Here is a 19,795-nt window from a genome sequence, read left to right on the forward strand (position 1 = left end):
AATAAATAAAAAGAAGAAGAAGAAGAAGAAGAAGAAGAGGAGAAGAAAAGAAAATAGAAGCTTTATAATTCTCAATTTAACTGCAAAAGGGAATTTGCTACTGAGAGAGAGAGCAGAGAAAGAGACCTTGATTAGGGTTTTGCGTCGGCGATTAGAGCTCAACCGCTGCCTTCGTCATGGTTATTCCATTTTCTCTGTTCCTTTGACTTAAATTCCTATTTATGTATATATATTGGGTTGCAGCATACGGCACTTGTTCATTTGTAAAATCCAATTATTATTTTCTTTTATTTTTTCATATTTTTTTACTACCTGATATTGCTGATCCTGTTGTCCAATATATTACTGCGAGTAATAGGTTTCGTTGCTCACTTTACTCTGAGTTCTCTGGGCGATACTCTCGTTTGTATGTTGCCCATGTATATATGTATATGCATTTGTGTTTGTATTTATGGGCAAGGCTTGAACTCGTTACTTAGCTATTCGTCACTGCCAGTTTAATTTTTCTTAATTTTCATATGTTCGTGGTTTTCAATTCCGTACTGTCTCAATTGGAAAATTGTAATGTTATTGCTTTTTGGTTCATTATAAACGAGTTCCATGTGTCAAAGTATAATTTCTTGTTTATATGGTGAATATAGCCCTCTTTTGGGTGCCTCTGTTTGCGGTTGCTTTTGTGCATGCTTCTGATTTCTTTGGTGATTGGGCGTGATTCAAAACTGAGTTTTTGTTCCTTTCCCGTCCCCCACAAATTTTGTTTTTTTTTTTTCCAGGTTCTTTTACAGCTAGATCCGTTTCTTAATGAACTCACTAGCATGTTTGAGCACACCACCGAGAAGGGTTCTGTTTGGGTTACTCTTAAACGATGTATGTGCTGATTTTTCCTCTGCATTCCATTTCTTTATAATCGGGATGATGAGTTTTTGAATGTTCTGTTTGGCATTCTAATCAATGCTTTTCATTATTATGGTCCTTTAGCATCCTTAAAGTCTAAGGTGCAGATGAATAAAATGCCAAGTGGTGGCGAAACTGAGTATAGATGCCTCATCCGTGCTACTGATGGGAAAAAGACGATTTCTACTTCAGTATGTACTCTTTGTCCCTTTGTATTCATTGCTTGCTCTTCATTTATTAAGTTTTATCATTCGTACTTGAGATTCTATGCAATTTCTGGAATTTAGTGGTGTATGCCTGTTTGCTTGTTTAACACCATAGGAAATTATGCACTTGTTATGTGGTTCCGAGTGTTTTATATATATATATATATTTATATATTTGGTTTCATTAGTGGTTTCCTGAGTTCTGTTGGAATTTGAGTTGTGCATTTAGATACTTTGTCAATGAGAAGTTTTGGGTAGTTTCTCTTATAAATTTTGCTGGAGTAGGGAGACTGTGGAAACCTTGATTTCAAGATGGTTAGAATATGAAGGTGTTGGTCCATATAATTTTATTGTCCCCAAGCTGCAATCTGCAAGGGATCTTGGTGTATTGAGGATGGTTTCTGACAATTAATTTAAATGAGAGGACTCTATCATGGGTGATTGGTCAATTCTGGTAGCTGTGCTACTTTTTTTTCCCCCTAATCTTGGAGAAGGGGAACTTTGAGATAATGCTGGTTCGTTTCTGTGCAAAATAGCTTTCTTCCAAGATCCAACTGCCCTCAAAACTTTTTGAGTTCCCCTAGCACTTCCTTGCTACTTATTTTTCATGTAGCCATGTTTATGGGAAAAAAATCAAATGTTCTTGGAAAAAATGAATTCATGATACTGATGCTTTTAGGTATTACCTCCTAGAGTGGGACAAGTATGTAGTTGCTGCTGCGTGGTTGTGGCTAGAGCTTCCTTCTATTCTATTTGATGGTAAAGAATTGTTGGTAAGTAGTTCTTTAGGTTAGGAGAACATGATAGAGATTAATATCAGAGCTGAGGATCTTATAAAAAAAAAATATATCAAAACTGATGGATCCCGTGGTCTTTTGAATAAGAATTTTCAATCTTTTATATCTAGTAGAAGACGCAGTTCTTATGTAGTTGGAAATGGTGCCAAAATAGGTATCAGTATTGACCATTCTCCAGATTGGTCTAAGTTGATGGACATGCTCTGTTTATATTCTCTCAACGTTCAATGGAACTTTCGTGATTGTAGAGGTTAGTGCATGTCTAAACTATTTTTACTGGCTTTTATTGGAAAGGTTGGAGCAAAGGATCATCAGCGCTTTCAAGCTTCTTATGCAACTATCCTCAAGGCCCACATGACAGCTCTAAAGAAGAGGGAGAGAAAGGATAAGAAAAAGGCTGCAGAGAATGATAAGAAAGAAGGGGTTGCTAAGAATCCCAAGAGGGCGTAAATGAGTCCCTTTTTTACCATGTACTATTAAGAAAGTTGAGACCTCTAATTTCCAGAAAGATTCATTTTATTCATTATGTGTATTTCGTACAAAGTTGCTTTATATACAAAATCTTTCTTAGCTATAATTGGCTGATACATTAATAGAAAGTAACTTCCTATACACGTGTGCAAAGTATAAAGCACTAAACGACTAAATCTTAATACTCCCCCTCAAGATGGACTATATATATTAACTAGTCCCATCTTGCCAATAAGGTGATTAAACTGATATAAACCAAGTGCCTTAGTAAGAACATCTGCTATCTGATGATTGGATGTTACATGGAAGAGCTTAATAATTCCAGCTTGCAACTTTTCTCGCACAACATGGCAATCCAACTCTATATGCTTTGTTCTTTCATGGTACACTGGGTTTGAAGAAATGTGAATCGCAGCTTGACTATCACAGTACATCAAAACAGGTTGAGAATGCACAATATTAAAATCTGCCAACAAGTTTTTCAGCCAAACAATTTCACAAACAGCTGCTGCCATTGCTCTATACTCTGCTTCAGCAGAGGATCTGGAGATAGTGTGCTGCTTTTTCGATTTCCAACTAACCAAATTATCTCCCAAGAAAACAGTATAACCAGTCACAGATCTTCTAGTATCAGGACATGCTGCCCAGTCTGAATCTGTGTAAACCTTCAGTTGCAGATCAGTTGAAGAAGAGGAAAAAAATAATCCCAAACCAATAGAGTTTTTAATGTACTGAACCACCCTATGAGCTGCTGCCATATGTGGTTTCCGTAGCTTGTGCATGAATTGACTTAACATTTGAACTGAAAAAGCAATGTCTGGCCTTGTAATGGTCAGGTATATTAACCTTCCAATCAACCTTCTATATTGAGAAGGATTGGCTAATTCATCACCAGTATCTGCACTTAAAACCAAATTTTGTTCCATTGGAAAACAAACTGGTTTACATCCAAGCAATCCACAATCTTCTATTATGTCTAAGGAATATTTTCTTTGACATAGATGTATTCCCTTGGAGGACCTGGCAGCTTCTAGACCCAAAAAATACTTTAAAGGGCCTAAGTCCTTCAATTTAAAATGAGCATTAAGAGATCTTTTCAGAGAATCCATAGCTGAAACATTATTACTTGCAATCAAAATATCATCAACATAAACTAGTAACATGATGATTGAAGAACCCTCTTGTTTACTAAAAAGAGAGTAATCTGACTTGGATTGGGTGAAACCAGTGGCTAATAGAGTTGAAGAAAATTTTGCAAACCATTGTCTTGAGGCTTGCTTTAAGCCATACAAAGACTTCTTGAGTTAACAAACCAAATTTTGCTCCCCCTTGCTGTCAAATCCAGGTGGTAAAGACATGTAAACTTCTTCATGTAAATCTCCATTCAAGAAGGCATTATTCACATCCATTTGAATAATATGCCAGTTCTTGACAGCAGCTATAGACAAAAGTATTCGAACTGTGGTAAGTTTGGCCACAGGACTAAATGTATCATAATAATCAAAACCTTCTAATTGAGTATAGCCCTTGGCAACCAACCTAGCTTTGCACCTTTCCACACTACCATCAGACTTAAGTTTCACCTTATAAACCCACTTACAACCAACTGGGTGTTTACCATCAGGTAGAGAAACCAAGTCCCATGTACCATTGTCTTCCAAGGCTGAAATTTCAGATTGCATGGCAGTCCTCCACTCAGGATACAGAATAGCTTGAGAATATGTCTTGGGCTCAAGCAAAGTTGAAGTAGCAAGAACAAAAGCTTTGTGAGAAGGAGATAATCTTTCATAAGTCAGAAAGTTGCTGAGTGGATATGAAATACTCGAGGAAGAAGAACCAGCAGCTTGTTGATCATTGAAATAAGATGAGTGCAAGCTGGCTTTTTGACAGTGATAAGATTGTAGATAGGCAGGAGGATGTTTGGATCTATTTGATCTCCTAGGAAGATCAACTTGAGGAGTAGAGGAAGGAAGAAACAGATTTGAGTTTGGAGCAGAAAAAGGAATGGAACAATTAGGAGAATTGTTCTCAGATTGAAAAAAATAAGGATCTGAAGCAGATGAAGGTGTTGAGGAAGAAGTATCAAAAGGAAAAACTTCTTCATGGAATACTACATCTCTAGAGATGTAGCAAGTCTGAGTGTCTAGGTTTAAAAGTTTATAACCCTTAACACCAAAGGGATATCCTAGAAAAACAGACTTTATAGCTCTTGGTGAAAACTTGGATCGATTATGAGAGAGTGTTGAGCCAAAGCATAGACAGCCAAACACTCTCAAATGTGAAAAAGAAGGTGGTTTATGATATAAGAGTTCAAAAGGACTCTTATTCAAAAGAAGAGGAGTTGGGGTTCGATTAATAAGATATACTGCTGTAAGAATACTGTCTCCCCAGTAAGAAATAGGCAGTTTAGCATGAAATGAAAGAGACCTTGCCACATTGAGAATGTGTTGATGTTTGCGCTCCACAACAGAATTTTGTTGTGGAGTTGCAACACAACTCAATTGGTGAAGGACTCCTTTGGAAGCAAAGAAGTCTTTTAAAGCAAACTCAGGTCCATTATCAGACCTAATTGCCTTAATTTTGACTGAAAATTGTGTTTCAATGTGAAGAAAATAAGACTGCAAAAGAGGACCAGCCTCAGACTTTGATTTCATGAGGTACACCCAAGTGGCTCTAGAATAATCATCAACAATGGAAAGAAAGTACTTAAAACCATCATGAGTAGGAATAACCATGGGACCCCAAATATCACAATGTACTAAATCAAAAGAAGTATCACACTTATTATTGCCAACAGGAAAGGGCAAACGCTTTTGTTTAGCAAGAGGACAAGTAGTACATGAATCAAATTTAGAAGACAAACAAGGAATGTACTTATGCAAAAGTTGCAGCCTAGAAGAAGAAGGATGTCCTAATCTAAAGTGCCACAAGGCTACATCAGATTGAACAGAAAAACAATTATAGAAATGAGAAGTAGTAGGAGTTATAGAAAGGCTGGAAGTCACCAGTTTGTACAAGCCACCTTGCAATTCACCCATCCCAATCATCTTCCAAGTTGCCAAGTCCTGCAGAAAACACTTGTCAGCTTTAACAATTAGACAACAATTGAGAGACTGAGTCAATTTGCTGACTGAGATAAGGTTGAAAGAGAATGTAGGTACACATAACACATTGGTTAGAGTCAAGGCAGGGCTCAAAACTATATCACCAACGTGTGTAACTGCGGCATAGGAACCATTAGGCAACTTGACAGAAGTAGAAACAAGGTGAGGTGTGCTGGTATAAAGAGTGGAAGAACAAACCATGTGGTCTGAAGCACCACTATCAATTATCCAAGAACACAGAGGAACTGAGGTGTCAGCAGCACAAAAAATCTGAGAGTTACCTGAGAAATTAGGAACCAATGCCATGTTAACAGAGGGTGTAGTCGCAACAGATGAAGCTGGTTTCAGCAGAGCCATTAACTGTTGATATTGATCCATTGTGAAAGGCATATTGGATGGAATATCAGCAAGTACAGCAGAATGCTGAGTGACATTAGCAGAGGCTGAAATCTTGGATTTATCTCGAAACTTGTAATTAGGAGGATATCCATGAAGCTTAAAGCACTTATCCACTATGTGACCAACAAGACCACAGTGACTACAAAGAAGCTTACTGCGTGGATTACCCCTAAATGCCTTAAAATTAGTGTCTCCTTTAGTAGCTAGAGCTACTGATTCAACAGAGGCGAAAGAGGCACCTCGAGTGCTAATAAGCTTTTGTCTCTCTTCTTGGATGACAAGAGAGAATGCTTTATTAATAGAAGGTAAAGGATCCATCATCAAGATCTGACCCCTTACATTATCAAAAGCATCAGTAAGTCCCATAAGGAACTTCATGACATAGCTCTGGTGATGATATGCAGCAAAAATCTTAGTGGAATTACACTTGCAACCTTTACAATAACAGATAGGTAAGGGTTGGTAATTCAACAGTTCATCCCATAGGACCTTTAATTCTGTAAAATATGTACTAACATCAAGCTGTTCTTGACGTAGGGCAGAAATAGCAGTTTGTAACTCGAAGATTCGAGGTCCATTACCTTGTGAGAACCTCTCCTTCAACTCAAGCCACATCGCATTAGAAGAATTAACATATATCACACTTTGAGCAATCTTTGGAGATAAAGAATTAAGTAGCCATGAAAGCACAATTGTATCACACTTACTCCATGGAGAGAACATAGAATCATTCTCTGCTGGAGCAGGTAAAGATCCATCAATAAATCCAAGCTTGTTTCGTGCCTTCAACGAAATGAACATCGAACGTGACCAGGAATGATAATTGTTGTTGCTCAACTTCTCACTAACTAAAAAGACACCAGGATGATCAGCATTGGTGAGGAAATAAGGACTACGTGGATCAGATTCAACAGAAGAAGTAGAATCATCCATGAGCGGAAGAAGATGAGGAGAAATCAGAGGGAAGCCCTAATTTCTTCTGATACCATATTAAGAAAGTTGAGACCTCTAATTTCCAGAAAGATTCATTTTATTCATTATGTGTATTTCGTACAAAGTTGCTTTATATACAAAATCTTTCTTAGCTGTAATTGGCTGATACATTAATAGAAAGTAACTTCCTATACACGTGTGCAAAGTATAAAGCACTAAACGACTAAATCTTAATATGTACTCTCTTCTCTTCTTTTTTGTTTTTTTTTTTTTTTTTTAATAGAAAGAAAGAAAGAGACTAACTAACATGAACCAAAAACTTTTCAATGTTGAGCAAGCACGGGGACTGAAGCATACGGGTCATTTGTTTGATTGCCCTTTTGTTAGATGTTACCCTATAATTGACGATGTTTTCATGATCTGGTTGAATAGAGAAACAGAGACTTTGCCTGGTGTCTTAATGACATATGATTGAATGAATATGAAAGAACTATAGTATGTTTGGCTTCAGCTTGTTGACTGATAGAATGAACTTTCCCTAGAAATTTCCTGGGATCAACATCAAATCATGCAATTTACAACAGGGTCGATTGATTTGCATACTGCGCTTGGACAGAATGTGTGGGGCATGCCTCTTCTACTTCTAACAGGTAATGAAGAGAGCAGTTTGTTGTTTTCCGATTTGAGTATAGTCTTGCCAAATGCAAATGCAGAATAATGTGCTTACAAAGAACTTCTTCGTGAAATACAAAGCCTTTTATTCTCGCCTTAACTTTGATTGCTTTTTAGATAAAAGATTGTGTTGCTTTGTCAGATCATGCAATAATGGAATAAGTTTGTGGTGTTGATGGGTTCACAATGACCATCCAGCTTTTTTTAGAATAATGATATGGACGCAACTATTTTATAGCCGATCGATGAGATGGTATCACTTCATTAACCATTTCATTTCATTTATTTATTTTGTAATTTTGAGTTTTCTATCTGATTTCAAATTTTGAGTGAGCTCACCGTCCGTTTTGGGCTATCGGAGTCGCCAAGGATGGTTGATGGCCCAGAACGGTAAGGTGCAAGGAGAAGCAGCTCGAGAAAGAGGAGATAAAGACAGGAAGGAGACTAGGAGACCGAGTCTAATTAGGAGTTTTTGGTTTGGGCGGGCCCAGAGGTTTTATGTGTTGTGTCTATTTGGTCTGGGTTGGACCATTATGGACGTCCGATCTTTTTATTTTTCATTCTGAAACAATATCGGGCCTAGAAAGCAATCAGTCGGCCACCCCCATGTTTACGTGCTTCAATTTGATTGAGTATATATCTTGCGTACTTGTTTCTAACGAGTATTGATTGAGACGTAACTCTTTTTATAATTATGTTTTAAAGTAATGTTATTTTTGTAAATACCATCAGAAGCTAGATTATGAATTTCAAAGCCTAGAAATCATGTTCTTTTAAAGCCATTTAATATCGATATTCCATTTAGTTATTAGACTATGGCTTAAAAAAATTGGCATGTTTGACCTTATAATCAATTGACTTATATATATATATGACTTGGCTGTGAGTGGCCTAGGGGGTCCATAATCAATTGATCAGTATACTGTATGCCCAACTTGGCATAGACCAGAAAATCCAACTTACCTATACAACATACAAATCCATAAATTAGCCTTGCTTTTACACAATATATTTTATAATACATATTTTGAAAGCAGGATATTTTTATAAAATGATGTTAGTTTTATAAAATATTTTACATAAATATCCCTTATTTTAGAATATAATTATGTAATAACGAGGATCATGACTAAAAACGTTACTTCAGCTGCTTTCAAATTTGATTACAAGATCCATGACATAGTAATAATGAGACAGCCCCTTATGTTTGACATTCATTAATTCTAGAAACATGCACCCTTTTCAAATAAGATTGTTTTGACTCGATCGTGATTATATGTTAATTGTCGTCTATTTTCTTTTGGTCAAATCCATGGACTAATTGTAATTAGGATATGAACATTTTGGTCAAACATCCTAAGAGAGTTCTTTAGGATGAGGTTCCTATGATTAAATTCTACGTTGATTAATATTATTTTCTACGACTTTCATTTTAATTTTTTTAATTAACAGAAATTGATCAAAGTTTCCGCAAATATAGCGGAGATGGCCATGTACTAATTTAATTCTATTAATTATGAGAACGAATGAAATTTGACTTTGTAATGGATATTGGACATAATTAGGCCACAACGCATATTCATGATATTGTGCGCAACATATAGTAATTTACACTCCTGTGAATTTCCCAGACTACCCATCTATATATTAGTTAATTACTATAATATATATTAGTTAGAGTAATGTTGGCTGTGCAAGCCTCAATTTGGAAAAAAAAAAAAAAAGAGAAAGTGGGATCCACCATTATTATTCTTATTATTTTCTCATATGAGTTTAGATTTATTCATTTTTTTTCAAAAATAGTATATTAAATTTGTGCATCTTAAAATTGTAAATATCATTTTTATATAATTAGTTAAGATTTTTTCTTGGCTATATTTAAAGAAAAGTGGTGACTCCACTATATACCTTAATCCTGTAGCTTAAAAAATATTAAATGGCCAGCTTTCAAAGTGGTTAGGCAATACAGATCTAAAGTGAATGACTTATATATATATATTTATATATTTATATATCCAATGCTTTCACTAGTGGACTCTAAAAGTGATTATAATCCAGTAGCTACTTTCGTCTGTTTAGATATAAAGGTGAGATAAAATCATCTCATTTTATCTTATCTAATTTCAATTAGTCAGGTTTGGATACAAAAGTACTCTCAAACCATTTCATATATTTCATCTAATCTTATCATCATAATTTTTTTAAATTTTCATACAAAATATAATAAACAATTCAATTTTTTTAAATTCTAAAATAATAATAATATTTTATTCAATTTTTAATTTTTATTTAAAACCTCTCGTCACATCTCACCTTAATATTCCAGCTTTAGGTTTTGACTCGTAGAAATTTTCATTTATAAATATTGATTGTGGTCGTCAAGTGGCTCAACTCAGGATAATAATTAAGTATTTTATTCATTTAACTAAGACTAATTGGGACGAACTTAATTTAGTGGACGGAAAAAAAATTACAAGGATTAATTAATTAATATCACTAAAATATTTTTATAGCTTATTAATAGTTATATAAAAAATGATTAATTAATGCCATCTCGAGTGCAACATCTGATAATATCATTGGCGTGACCGATTTAGTCATGTCTATCTCAATAAGAAAAAAATTAAAAATTAAAAAGATTGGTTATTACATTTTTTTTTTAAAATTTAGGCATTACATGCTTAAGTTGACCGTAGTAGAGTTAATATTCAGCAGCCTGCCACCATATATATATATATATATGCTTGGGAGAAAAATGGAAAATTGATATTTAAAATTATTAATGCCCCGACGTTGATTTATGCACGCACAGATGCACCAATCGCCATTTTTGACGAGCAAAGTCCACTCACGGACACGTAAATTACACGGCGCCCTCAAGAAACCATACAGTTCAGATTCAAAGTCAAGAAGCCATGCACCGCTCACTTCAACTGCTTGCACTATATATAAATCCGACCTCATGACTTCAGTTTTCATAAGCAAACACAATCTCTTCCCACCTTCGATCGGTCACCCACAAACTCTTTCAGAATGCTAGCGATCCTTAGCATGAAGAAGTATTTTCTAAGTACCCTTGTTCTGATAGGAATTATAGCTGGGGCCTTTCCAAGATACACTGAGGCGCAAGATTGTGGTTGTGCCGCAGATGAATGCTGCAGCAAATGGGGCTACTGTGGCACTACTGACGATTACTGTGGTGACGGGTGCCAACAGGGCCCTTGTTCTCCCGCTCCTGAAACTAATAATGTTTCGGTGTCTGATATTGTAACATCGGAGTTCTTCGATGGGATAATTAGCCAGGCTGATGCGAGTTGTGCTGGAAAGAGCTTCTACTCACGAGCAGCCTTTCTTGAAGCTCTCGGTTCATATGATCGATTTGGGAGGATTGGTTCTATTGATGATTCTAAGCGCGAAATTGCCGCCTTCTTTGGCCATGTAACTCATGAGACTGGACGTAAGATCCAATTCCTCAATCTATTTGAATCATATAATCTTGCGCATACATATATACATCCATATATAGATTTTTCATGCATATATATGCATGCAAACACCCAGAAACTTATACATGATAGAATCCATGCATTCTAGAATATCATCTTCAAAACTAAGATCATTGAAGCAAGATCGATGTTTTATTTTTCTTTTCTTGGGTGCACGCAGACTTTTGCTACATAGAGGAGATAGATGGTCCCTCCAAGGACTACTGTGACGAGAATAATACAGAGTATCCATGCAATCCAGATAAAGGTTACTATGGCCGGGGACCAATTCAACTATCTTGGAATTTTAACTATGGACCAGCAGGAAAGGCCATTGGATTCGACGGGTTAAACTCTCCTGAAACAGTGGCAAATGATGCAGTCATTTCGTTTAAGACCGCCTTGTGGTATTGGATGAACTTTGTTCACTCAGTCATAGACCAAGGGTTTGGGGCAACAATTCGAGCCATTAATGGTGCCCTTGAATGTGATGGCGGAAACCCTGCAACAGTTCAAAGGCGTATCGAGTATTACACTGAATATTGTAACCAATTAGGTGTTGATCCTGGCGAAAATCTCAGTTGCTAGCTTAATTAATACAGTCCTCGATCGATCGCCTAGCTACCCCTTATGTGTATGGTATGAAAGGAAATAAATTAAGGTATTAATAAAATTAAGTTTATATGAATATCCCAAATCAGCTTAAATGCTATTATATATAGTGCACGCTTGCCTTCCTTTACGGTCATCAATCTCGTCTCCCTGATCCATTTTTCGATCTCATGATCATCTATTTATATTTGTGTATTATATAATTTTCAAGCCATGCATCTCATCAACTATACTGCTATTATTAATGAATGATATATAGTAATAAAAGGCTATATATATGTATATACCATCCACTCCCTAATTATATTTGTGGTATTATATAATATATATAATTGAGTAACACTTAAAATAATATATATATATATATATATATATTTATATATTGAATGATGAGATCTAATTTTTATGTGTGTGTGTAGAAGTTAAGCAATATTTTGGAAATCAAAATACTAACAATTAGTGTACTCTTTTTAAAGATTGATCTATTGAGTTATAATAGTACTACACACTACAAGAAAACTACTTATTTGTGACTAATACTTATTTCCAGCGAAAATAATTATTTCTTGCCAAAATAAGTCTATTTTTATTGTAAATAATCGTTATCTTCGCAAATAATCCGTCACAATTAATGCTTGTTTTTCTTGTATTGACATGATCATATGCTAACTAATTTGTTACATAAGCTCTTTTCATTTAATAATATTATAGCTATTTTTATGCATGATCACATAGATTAACAATTTCAAGTTTAACTTAATAAAGTACCTAATTAATTGGTATCATCATCAATTGGATAGAAAAGTTAATTGGACGCGTAGCAGGGGCTCCAGCCCCTGGCCTAGTATGCTCGCGCTTCGTCTCTCATTTTCTTCACCACTTAGTGATCACCATGTTAGATATGACTTTTTCCTAGATATAAGCAAGTAGCGTTAAATTAAAAATAGAGGTAGCTTCATAGATATACCTAAGATCATTATACGGTATCCTCTCAGGCCAGGTTCTGCTCCTGCGTAGAGGCCTACATCCTGTCCTGGTACAGGAACTACATATGCAGTATTATCTGCAGGCTTAGTGAGGGAATATCTGTAGGTACGATGGAGGAAGATCTGAACAGCCTTTACGAGAAGTTATCTTTAACGGAACAAGAGGAGGAGGAAATAGTACTGATGGATGCAGGAAAGTTGGATGATGCAGTTATTTGAGGGGGTAAATGTTTGATTGCAAAATTGTTGACGGATTGACATTAGAACAGAGAAACCTTTAAAACAATGATGATGAAAGTGTGGAGATCTGCAAAAAGTATAGATTCAGAAATCTCAATTCTATTTTCATGTTGATAGAATTTGATGATATTCGGGACAAAGATAGAGTGCTTTGAGATGGACCATGGTCTTTTGACAAATACTTGGTGTTGATGACAGAAGGAAGGTTGTTAAGAGGTTCACCAAATTCAAATCATAGAGGCATTGTTCTGGATCCGGCTTCATGATTTACCTCTTATTGCTCGTAAGGAATACGTGGGAAATTTGATTGGGAAAGCAGTGGGTGATGTGGTAGAGGTGGAGTTAGACTAGGGGGAGATGGAATGAGGGGAATTCATGTGAGTGAGGATAAAACTAGATATCCCGAAACCTCTTCTTCGAGGAAAGAAGATCAATCTGGGAAAGGAGAGCCTGTATGGGTACGGTTCTCTTACGAATGCTTACCAAACTTGTGTTATTGCTGTGGACGACTAGGCCATAGCCACAAATATTGTGTTCTCTAGAAAATGAGTCCAAGCAAACTCGAAGATGGATTATAGTATGGTCAGTGGATGAGAGCTGCTCCTTTCAGTGGTCGGGGAGATTTTTGGAGTGATCAAAAGATGGGATCGGAGTTTTTTGATCCAATGGCAGCTCCGGTGAAGGAAAATAGATAGTCGTCTAGTTCAGCATTGATTGGCGAGAAATTCACAAAAGATTCTCAAAGAAAAAATTCAGAGGAGGCGAGATCTTCGAAGTTTATCCAAACGGGTACAAAACTGCCTAAAGAATGAGAGGAAAACATGGAGGAGATGTGTACGTTGAAAGGAGGAGATGTTGGGGAAACAAAAGAAAAGAGTTTTCAAACTGCAGTTAAGGATGTAACGGTTACGAGTAGGACTAAGGGGATTGGGGGGGATGATTCATGTGGGCCTGAATAAGGGGCTTTACAAATGGGCTCTGACATGGGTGTCTTAGGTGAATGGGCTGAAGGTTCTAATATTTTTGGGCTAGAAATGATAGAGTCGGAGCAGGTGAGTAACAGGCCTGAGAGGCTATTAAAGCTCGATGTCTCCATGGGTAGAAAATGGAAGAGCAAGACCCAGGACGTCGCGAACAGGCTACAAAAAGGGTAGGCGAAACCCCATTGAAAACATAGCCAAGTCAAAGGTGACGGGAACAACCATACCTCTAATATCCACCGCTCCTTTTCGTTGGCCAGGCAGAGACAACCCCATTGAGTCCAGGATGTTGAAAGGGTCCCTCGCACCATCTAGTTCGTGATGGAAGAGAGAGGAAACCCAGTGGTGACCTTCGAAGATGGAGCGGGAGACACCTCCATCGACGTTAGGGCTAGTAGTGGCACCGTCACCTGGGGTAGAAGGCTCCCAGGATTGCGAAGGACCACCACCTCGAGAAGAGCCTGCGACTAGGTTCTTACTAGAAGCCATGGAAACACGAATGTGGGAAAATGCGATGGAATGAGAGGAAGAAGAAAACTGGGAAGCACAAAAAGACATAAATAAGGGAAGGCAAGGAGCAAATCAAGAAACTTGCGCAAGAAGACAGGAAGAAAAGAAAAGTGAGCAATGCCTCACAATAAATACTGATGGCAGTTGATAAGAGGGAAGGCATATCGATTTCTGACAAGTATCATGGGGAGTCACAAAGCAAAATCCCAAACGTCGCCCCAGAGACCATCTACGCCTGGCAAGGACTCGCGGGGTATCCAAAAGGAGCACAAGGCATTGGGCCCAAATCACAAGGCCCATAGCCTCACAGATAACAATAATCACAAGGCCCGACACCTCATGGATTTAAAAACCTCATCGTATGACACAATAATTCACAGGGCAATAAGAAGAAGGGAACAAAGTAATTCAACCGAGGGAACCTTAAAACGCCTAACATAAAAGTCTCATCACACAATATGCAATGAGACTTCGTGAGGTAACTTGAAGGGTTTTAATATCCATATAAGCTCGCATGGTGTTTTCTTGGGCTTGGACCTCCACAGCCCAGCCAGACACTTGAGGCCTAAACACCCCCTGACCCAGCAAGGTTAGGTTGAATCGATAAAGAGAAAGCCCGCCAATTATCCCAGCATTATTAAGATGTTTATCCATTCAAAACAAATAGATAACTCTGAGGAACAGAGATTCAAGTTTCAAATAACATATGAGGTAATTAACCTAAAGGACCCGAAGAAGGCAAAATCTCTATTTAAAGAGGTCAGGTATGCTAACAAAGCTCTGGAATATCTTTGGTTTTGGAATTATTCATATCGTTACTGATTTAGGCATTGAAGGGTCCCCTTTACCCTCCAAGTCCTCTTATTCTTTAGTTGCAGGAGATTGAGAGTGAGCATCAGTGAAACACGTCCTCAACAACAAGTATTGTTGTAAAGCAAGGACAAGAAAGCAAAAGGAAACAAGAAAATAAACAAACAATCAATTACACGACACAAATTTATGTGGTTTGGCAACATGCTTACGTCCACAGAGTTGCAGAGAAATTTATTATGCTGAGTAATCACAAAATATACTTTGGAGCGAAATTTTTCATTTCAATCGGCTACATTATTCATAATAAGCATATTTATAGGGTTATATGGCGGAACCCATAATTTTCACTTTTATGCGATATTCTCTTGAGCAGGATGTCGAGCAAACTCTCTGTCTGCTACTCAAGCAACCTGTCGAACATGTTTCGAGTGAACTCTCTGCCTAAATTTCGCTCGAGCTACCTGTTGAGCGAATGTCAAGTGAACTTTTTGCCTGGTGCCTCCGGAGTAAAAAATAGTGTCAGTTCCAAAAACCTCATTGAAAATTCACTTAAAAACCATAACAAACCCTTGTTGAGTTGACCCATCAAATCGGGTCACCACAACAATAAACCAAGCTCCACAAACCCAACAACAAGCCCTCTAGAAACCATCATGATCATGTTCAAATTCAATAACTCAAAGCCAAAGACACCATGTACTGCTCTACTTTCTTGGGTTTGGTTGTCTCGTAGAGTTTTCATTTTAAAGAGTTCTTTAAAGGGTTTCCCTTCGATAATAGTCTTGATGTTATGTAATTTATTTTATTTTATGTTATTGTTTAATTATTAAATAGTTACATGATTAACAACTAACCAATTTGTTGAGTGAATTGGTAGATATTTTTTATGCGTTACAATACAGGGGTACTTGGATAATTTCAATTGGCATCAGAGTGTAAATCACTCATTTGAGTGTGATCCGTGTCTCCATGTAGATCATGTCGTCATTGTATTTCCCGCCACACTTTCAAAGAGAAGGCTAGTCAGATTAGTGATAAAAAGGGTGAGTGGAGAGAAGAGTTTTGATTTTTTATTTAGAAGTTTAGTTGGTGTAAGTGTGTTGCTGAGAGGGAGTTGAATTAATTCTGTTTAAAATAGTTTAATATTGAGGGAGAGAACTAAATTCTGGACGTAATTTTGATGTTGGATTAACACATGGTTAGACTTTGATTTGGATTTTAAATTTTGTGAATTTTGGTTGTATTAATCTTAGTCACTATTCTATGTCAATATTTTTTATTCTTGATTATTTGCTTGGAATTTCTACTCAATTTCTTGGTTTGTTGTTTGTGCTTTTGATAGGTTTATATAATATTCATCAAGTTGATTTTGTCACCAATCCACCAAAGGGGGATATTGTAGATGTAAGACATTCATCAAGTTGGCTTTGTCACCAATCCGTCAAAGGGGGAGATTGTAGATGTAAAAGTTTGGCTAGAACTAGGTGACTAAGTTGATAAGTTTGGATGGGACTAGGTGCTAAGATGATAGAGTTTATTTTATCATTAATTTTGTATTTTGGGTGAATATAAATTATCTTGACTTTATCTATAAAAATATTGAGTTTATTTAGGTAGTATTAGAGATTGTTTAGATAAGTCATAAGTGTAAAACTAGAGTCCTAAAGAATCTGCTCTTATCCAGAAAAGAAGTTGAACTAGGCTCAGTTTCTGTAGAGAGAATTTATCGCAGGTGTCAGCAATCCGTCAAAAGAATTCTTCACGACAGATTCACTTCGTCAACAGAATCCTATTGAAACTAAAATTTCTCTCAGATTCTTTATTTAAAGGATCATATTGGTTAGGATCGGAAAAGTTTCAGATCTGGATATTTTCTAGAGTATTTTCCAATGCATATGTTGGTGAGAAAACTCTTTGGAGAATTTTCATATTGTTTCTCTAAAAAAATGTGACCGTGCTCCATGTTGGAGATTGAGTGATCGTGATTCAGCCACTAGAGTTCCAAGAGGAAAATCAATAGTTTGAAGATTGTCATAGAGGTTCTGGCTGCTACTGCGTTAGAAGACAAACGAGTCATTTGTCTGGTCTAAATAAGAGAGTCAAGTTACAAAGATTTTGTAATTGAGAATTACTTGTAATTGATTTTTAAATAATAAGATTGACTTTTCTGGGTTTGGCTGCTCGTAAGGTTTTACCTTTAAAAAATTCTTTAAAGGGTTTCTCTTCGATACCAATCTTTGTGTTAAGCAATTTATTTACTTTTTGTTATTGCTTAATTATTAAATAATTACATGATTAACGACTAACCAATTAATTTGTTGAGTGAATTGATTGATATTTCTGCTGCATTACAATATAGGGATACTTTGGTAATTTCACAAATTTTAGCAACCACCTATAGGCTATACTATGGCTTCTCACTAGATTTGAGACCCCTGTATACTTTATACCTCTTACATACTTCATTAGAGAAAACTACATTGGTAGCGAGTCTGGTCATGTTTCAAATTTCTGGTTTTCAACTGGTACGGCCTGTAGGTGCTAGTGGTCCAAGAAAAGAATGGGACTTTCCCGGGGACAGAAGTCTGGAAGTTCCCCCCCGGAGCTGTCGATGAGGTGAGTACTCAGGCATCAGGCTAAGCTCTTCATCTTACATGTAAATTGAAAGCTATGTATTGCGTATAGTCTCCTTATTCAACTTTATCATCGTTGAAGGGGGAAGATATCTTCACAACCGCAGTGAGAGAAGTTAAAGATGAGACGGGAGTAAGTGATCATGAATTTGTTGTGGGCTTATATATATATTTTGATTAAATTTGAGTTATTACTAGCTAATACCAGTTTTTTTAGCCATTTATTTTATTGATGTGATTTTATTTCCAAAATTTGTGGGACTTCTACTCTCGACTCAGATCGACTCAGAATTTGTTGAAGTACTAGCATTCAGGTATCAAATTTGCTTCAAATCAGATAATTTGAATTAAATTGCCTCACACATTAATCATAATTGCCTGCAGTGGATGCCATTCGAGGAGTATGCAGCACAGCCATTCGTCCAAAGACACGAGCTTATGAAGTTTATAAACAGTATATGTCTGGCAAAGATTGATAGCACGTATTCTGGGTTTTCTCCGGTGCCAATAACATCAAGTTTTTCTGATAGATATAAGCATTTTTTATCATAATTTTGAAGATTAATGCTACTGTAAAGAGTATATATCAGCTAAACAAGTAGTAAACCTGCTGTTTATGGTAGTCTTTCTTTCTGGAATAAGATCAGAAAGCTGAAATGTTTGTTGTTCTAGCTATACTAACGTATAAACGAAAAAAGATTACTCAAACAGATTCTGTCCAATTCGAGAAGCTGCTTTGATTGTTTTGTTAACTTCTTTATGTTCGATGAGTAAGCAAGCCATGAAATTTATGTACCATTTGGATCTCTTTAGATAGGCAAATGGGCACGACACACATGATGAGTGTGAGCAAACAAACAATGATCAGACTCTGATATCGTAATATATATCAGAGCATCCAATCCAAAATGTATGCTAGGAGCCGTTGGTAGAGACCAGAAAATCATGCAAACATGCATGTATTCATCATGACCGAGCGTGCATATTGTATCCATCCATTTTAAGCACGGCAGCCAATTTCGCATCATATCAATATATTTACAGTGAAAACTCTGCTGCATGCACATCATGAATAAGAGAGATAGCAGCTTGTCAATATTGATAGTATCTCGTGATTCACAACCACGTACAAGTCGTATCATGCTCACTTCTACCGATAGGATAGTGGGAATTTCCCCCTATTTCTCTCCTAACCCCGATATTCGAAAATGGTCAGCTGGTGGTAAGATCATATATATATATATATATACATACTTGATTATCAGCTACTCGAAAGATTTTACAAAAATGGTTCGAGGGCTTTTGGTGTAAAACTCGTTATAAACATAATTAAATACAAGCTCGATCTCAATTTTCATTACGCAATCTACAATCACTCAACTCTCAAAAAGTAAACTCGAAAGTCTCTGGTTCTCCCTTTTTGTCTAACAATCCCTCCAAACCTCAAAGGAAGTAGATCCCTCTACCTATACTCTATTGCTTCTCCAACCCCTTTAAGGCTATGTTTATATGTTTATATGGTCTTAGATTATGTGTGAATAGTAATAAAAAAATAGTAAAAAAATAATTAATAGTAAAAAAGTAATGAATAGTAATAAGGTAGTTTGATATGAACTCATATCAACTCACTAACCTCAAAGTCTATTCCCCTTAGTTTATGTCTTGTCTTCAAGCTTTATGTCCCATATTCTTTTTTGAAATATTCTATCTATTAAAAGGTGTAGATAACATACATAATAAAGAGCTTACTTGATATAATTTGATTTGGAAGAAAATTTTAAAATTTGACTATTACAAATCAAATCTTAATATTTAAGTGATGTAGATAATATATTCTACACACCAACTTGAAAATAAGAATACTCTTCTTTTTCTAATCTTATCAAGCTTTGTATGTCATTATCAAACAAACAATCTATTTCTCTATTTCTTCCTATTATAGCGAGCTTTCATCTTTAATGGTCTTCGATGGCTTTACACTTGACCTCATTATTTTTATTTGTGTATGACGATCTCTAACCAGTAACATTATTTTTTGAGTTTTATATTCATCATCTCAC

The 19,795-nt window shown here is 36.2% G+C and overlaps 2 protein-coding genes across 4 annotated transcripts; both read left to right on the plus strand.

Annotated features, from left to right (window-relative positions):
- Positions 1-23: 23 nt before the first annotated feature.
- Positions 24-8,135, plus strand: LOC108980837 (signal recognition particle 14 kDa protein-like). 3 transcript variants are annotated; one of them, XR_001994440.2, is made up of 6 exons: positions 24-179; positions 774-867; positions 979-1,085; positions 2,192-2,367; positions 7,347-7,454; positions 7,619-8,132. XR_001994440.2 is itself a non-coding variant. In XM_018951858.2 (5 exons), the coding sequence occupies exons 1-4, from the start codon at positions 177-179 to the stop codon at positions 2,345-2,347; spliced, it is 360 nt and encodes a 119-aa protein (XP_018807403.2). In that variant the 5' UTR covers positions 24-176; the 3' UTR covers positions 2,348-2,367; positions 7,347-8,135. The 3 variants fall into 3 exon arrangements, 2 of the variants coding, with proteins under 2 accessions (XP_018807403.2, XP_035548182.1); XM_018951858.2 differs by having other exon boundaries at positions 7,347-8,135; XM_035692289.1 differs by lacking the exons at positions 7,347-7,454; positions 7,619-8,132 and having other exon boundaries at positions 2,192-2,467.
- Positions 8,136-10,445: 2,310 nt separating this feature from the next.
- On the plus strand, positions 10,446-11,703 carry LOC108980780 (endochitinase EP3-like). The gene is made up of 2 exons (XM_018951789.2): positions 10,446-10,933; positions 11,143-11,703. The coding sequence occupies exons 1-2, from the start codon at positions 10,510-10,512 to the stop codon at positions 11,547-11,549; spliced, it is 831 nt and encodes a 276-aa protein (XP_018807334.1). The 5' UTR covers positions 10,446-10,509; the 3' UTR covers positions 11,550-11,703.
- Positions 11,704-19,795: the final 8,092 nt, after the last annotated feature.

This window comes from Juglans regia, chromosome 7 (genome assembly GCF_001411555.2).
Source record: "Juglans regia cultivar Chandler chromosome 7, Walnut 2.0, whole genome shotgun sequence".
Lineage (NCBI taxonomy): Eukaryota > Viridiplantae > Streptophyta > Magnoliopsida > Fagales > Juglandaceae > Juglans > Juglans regia.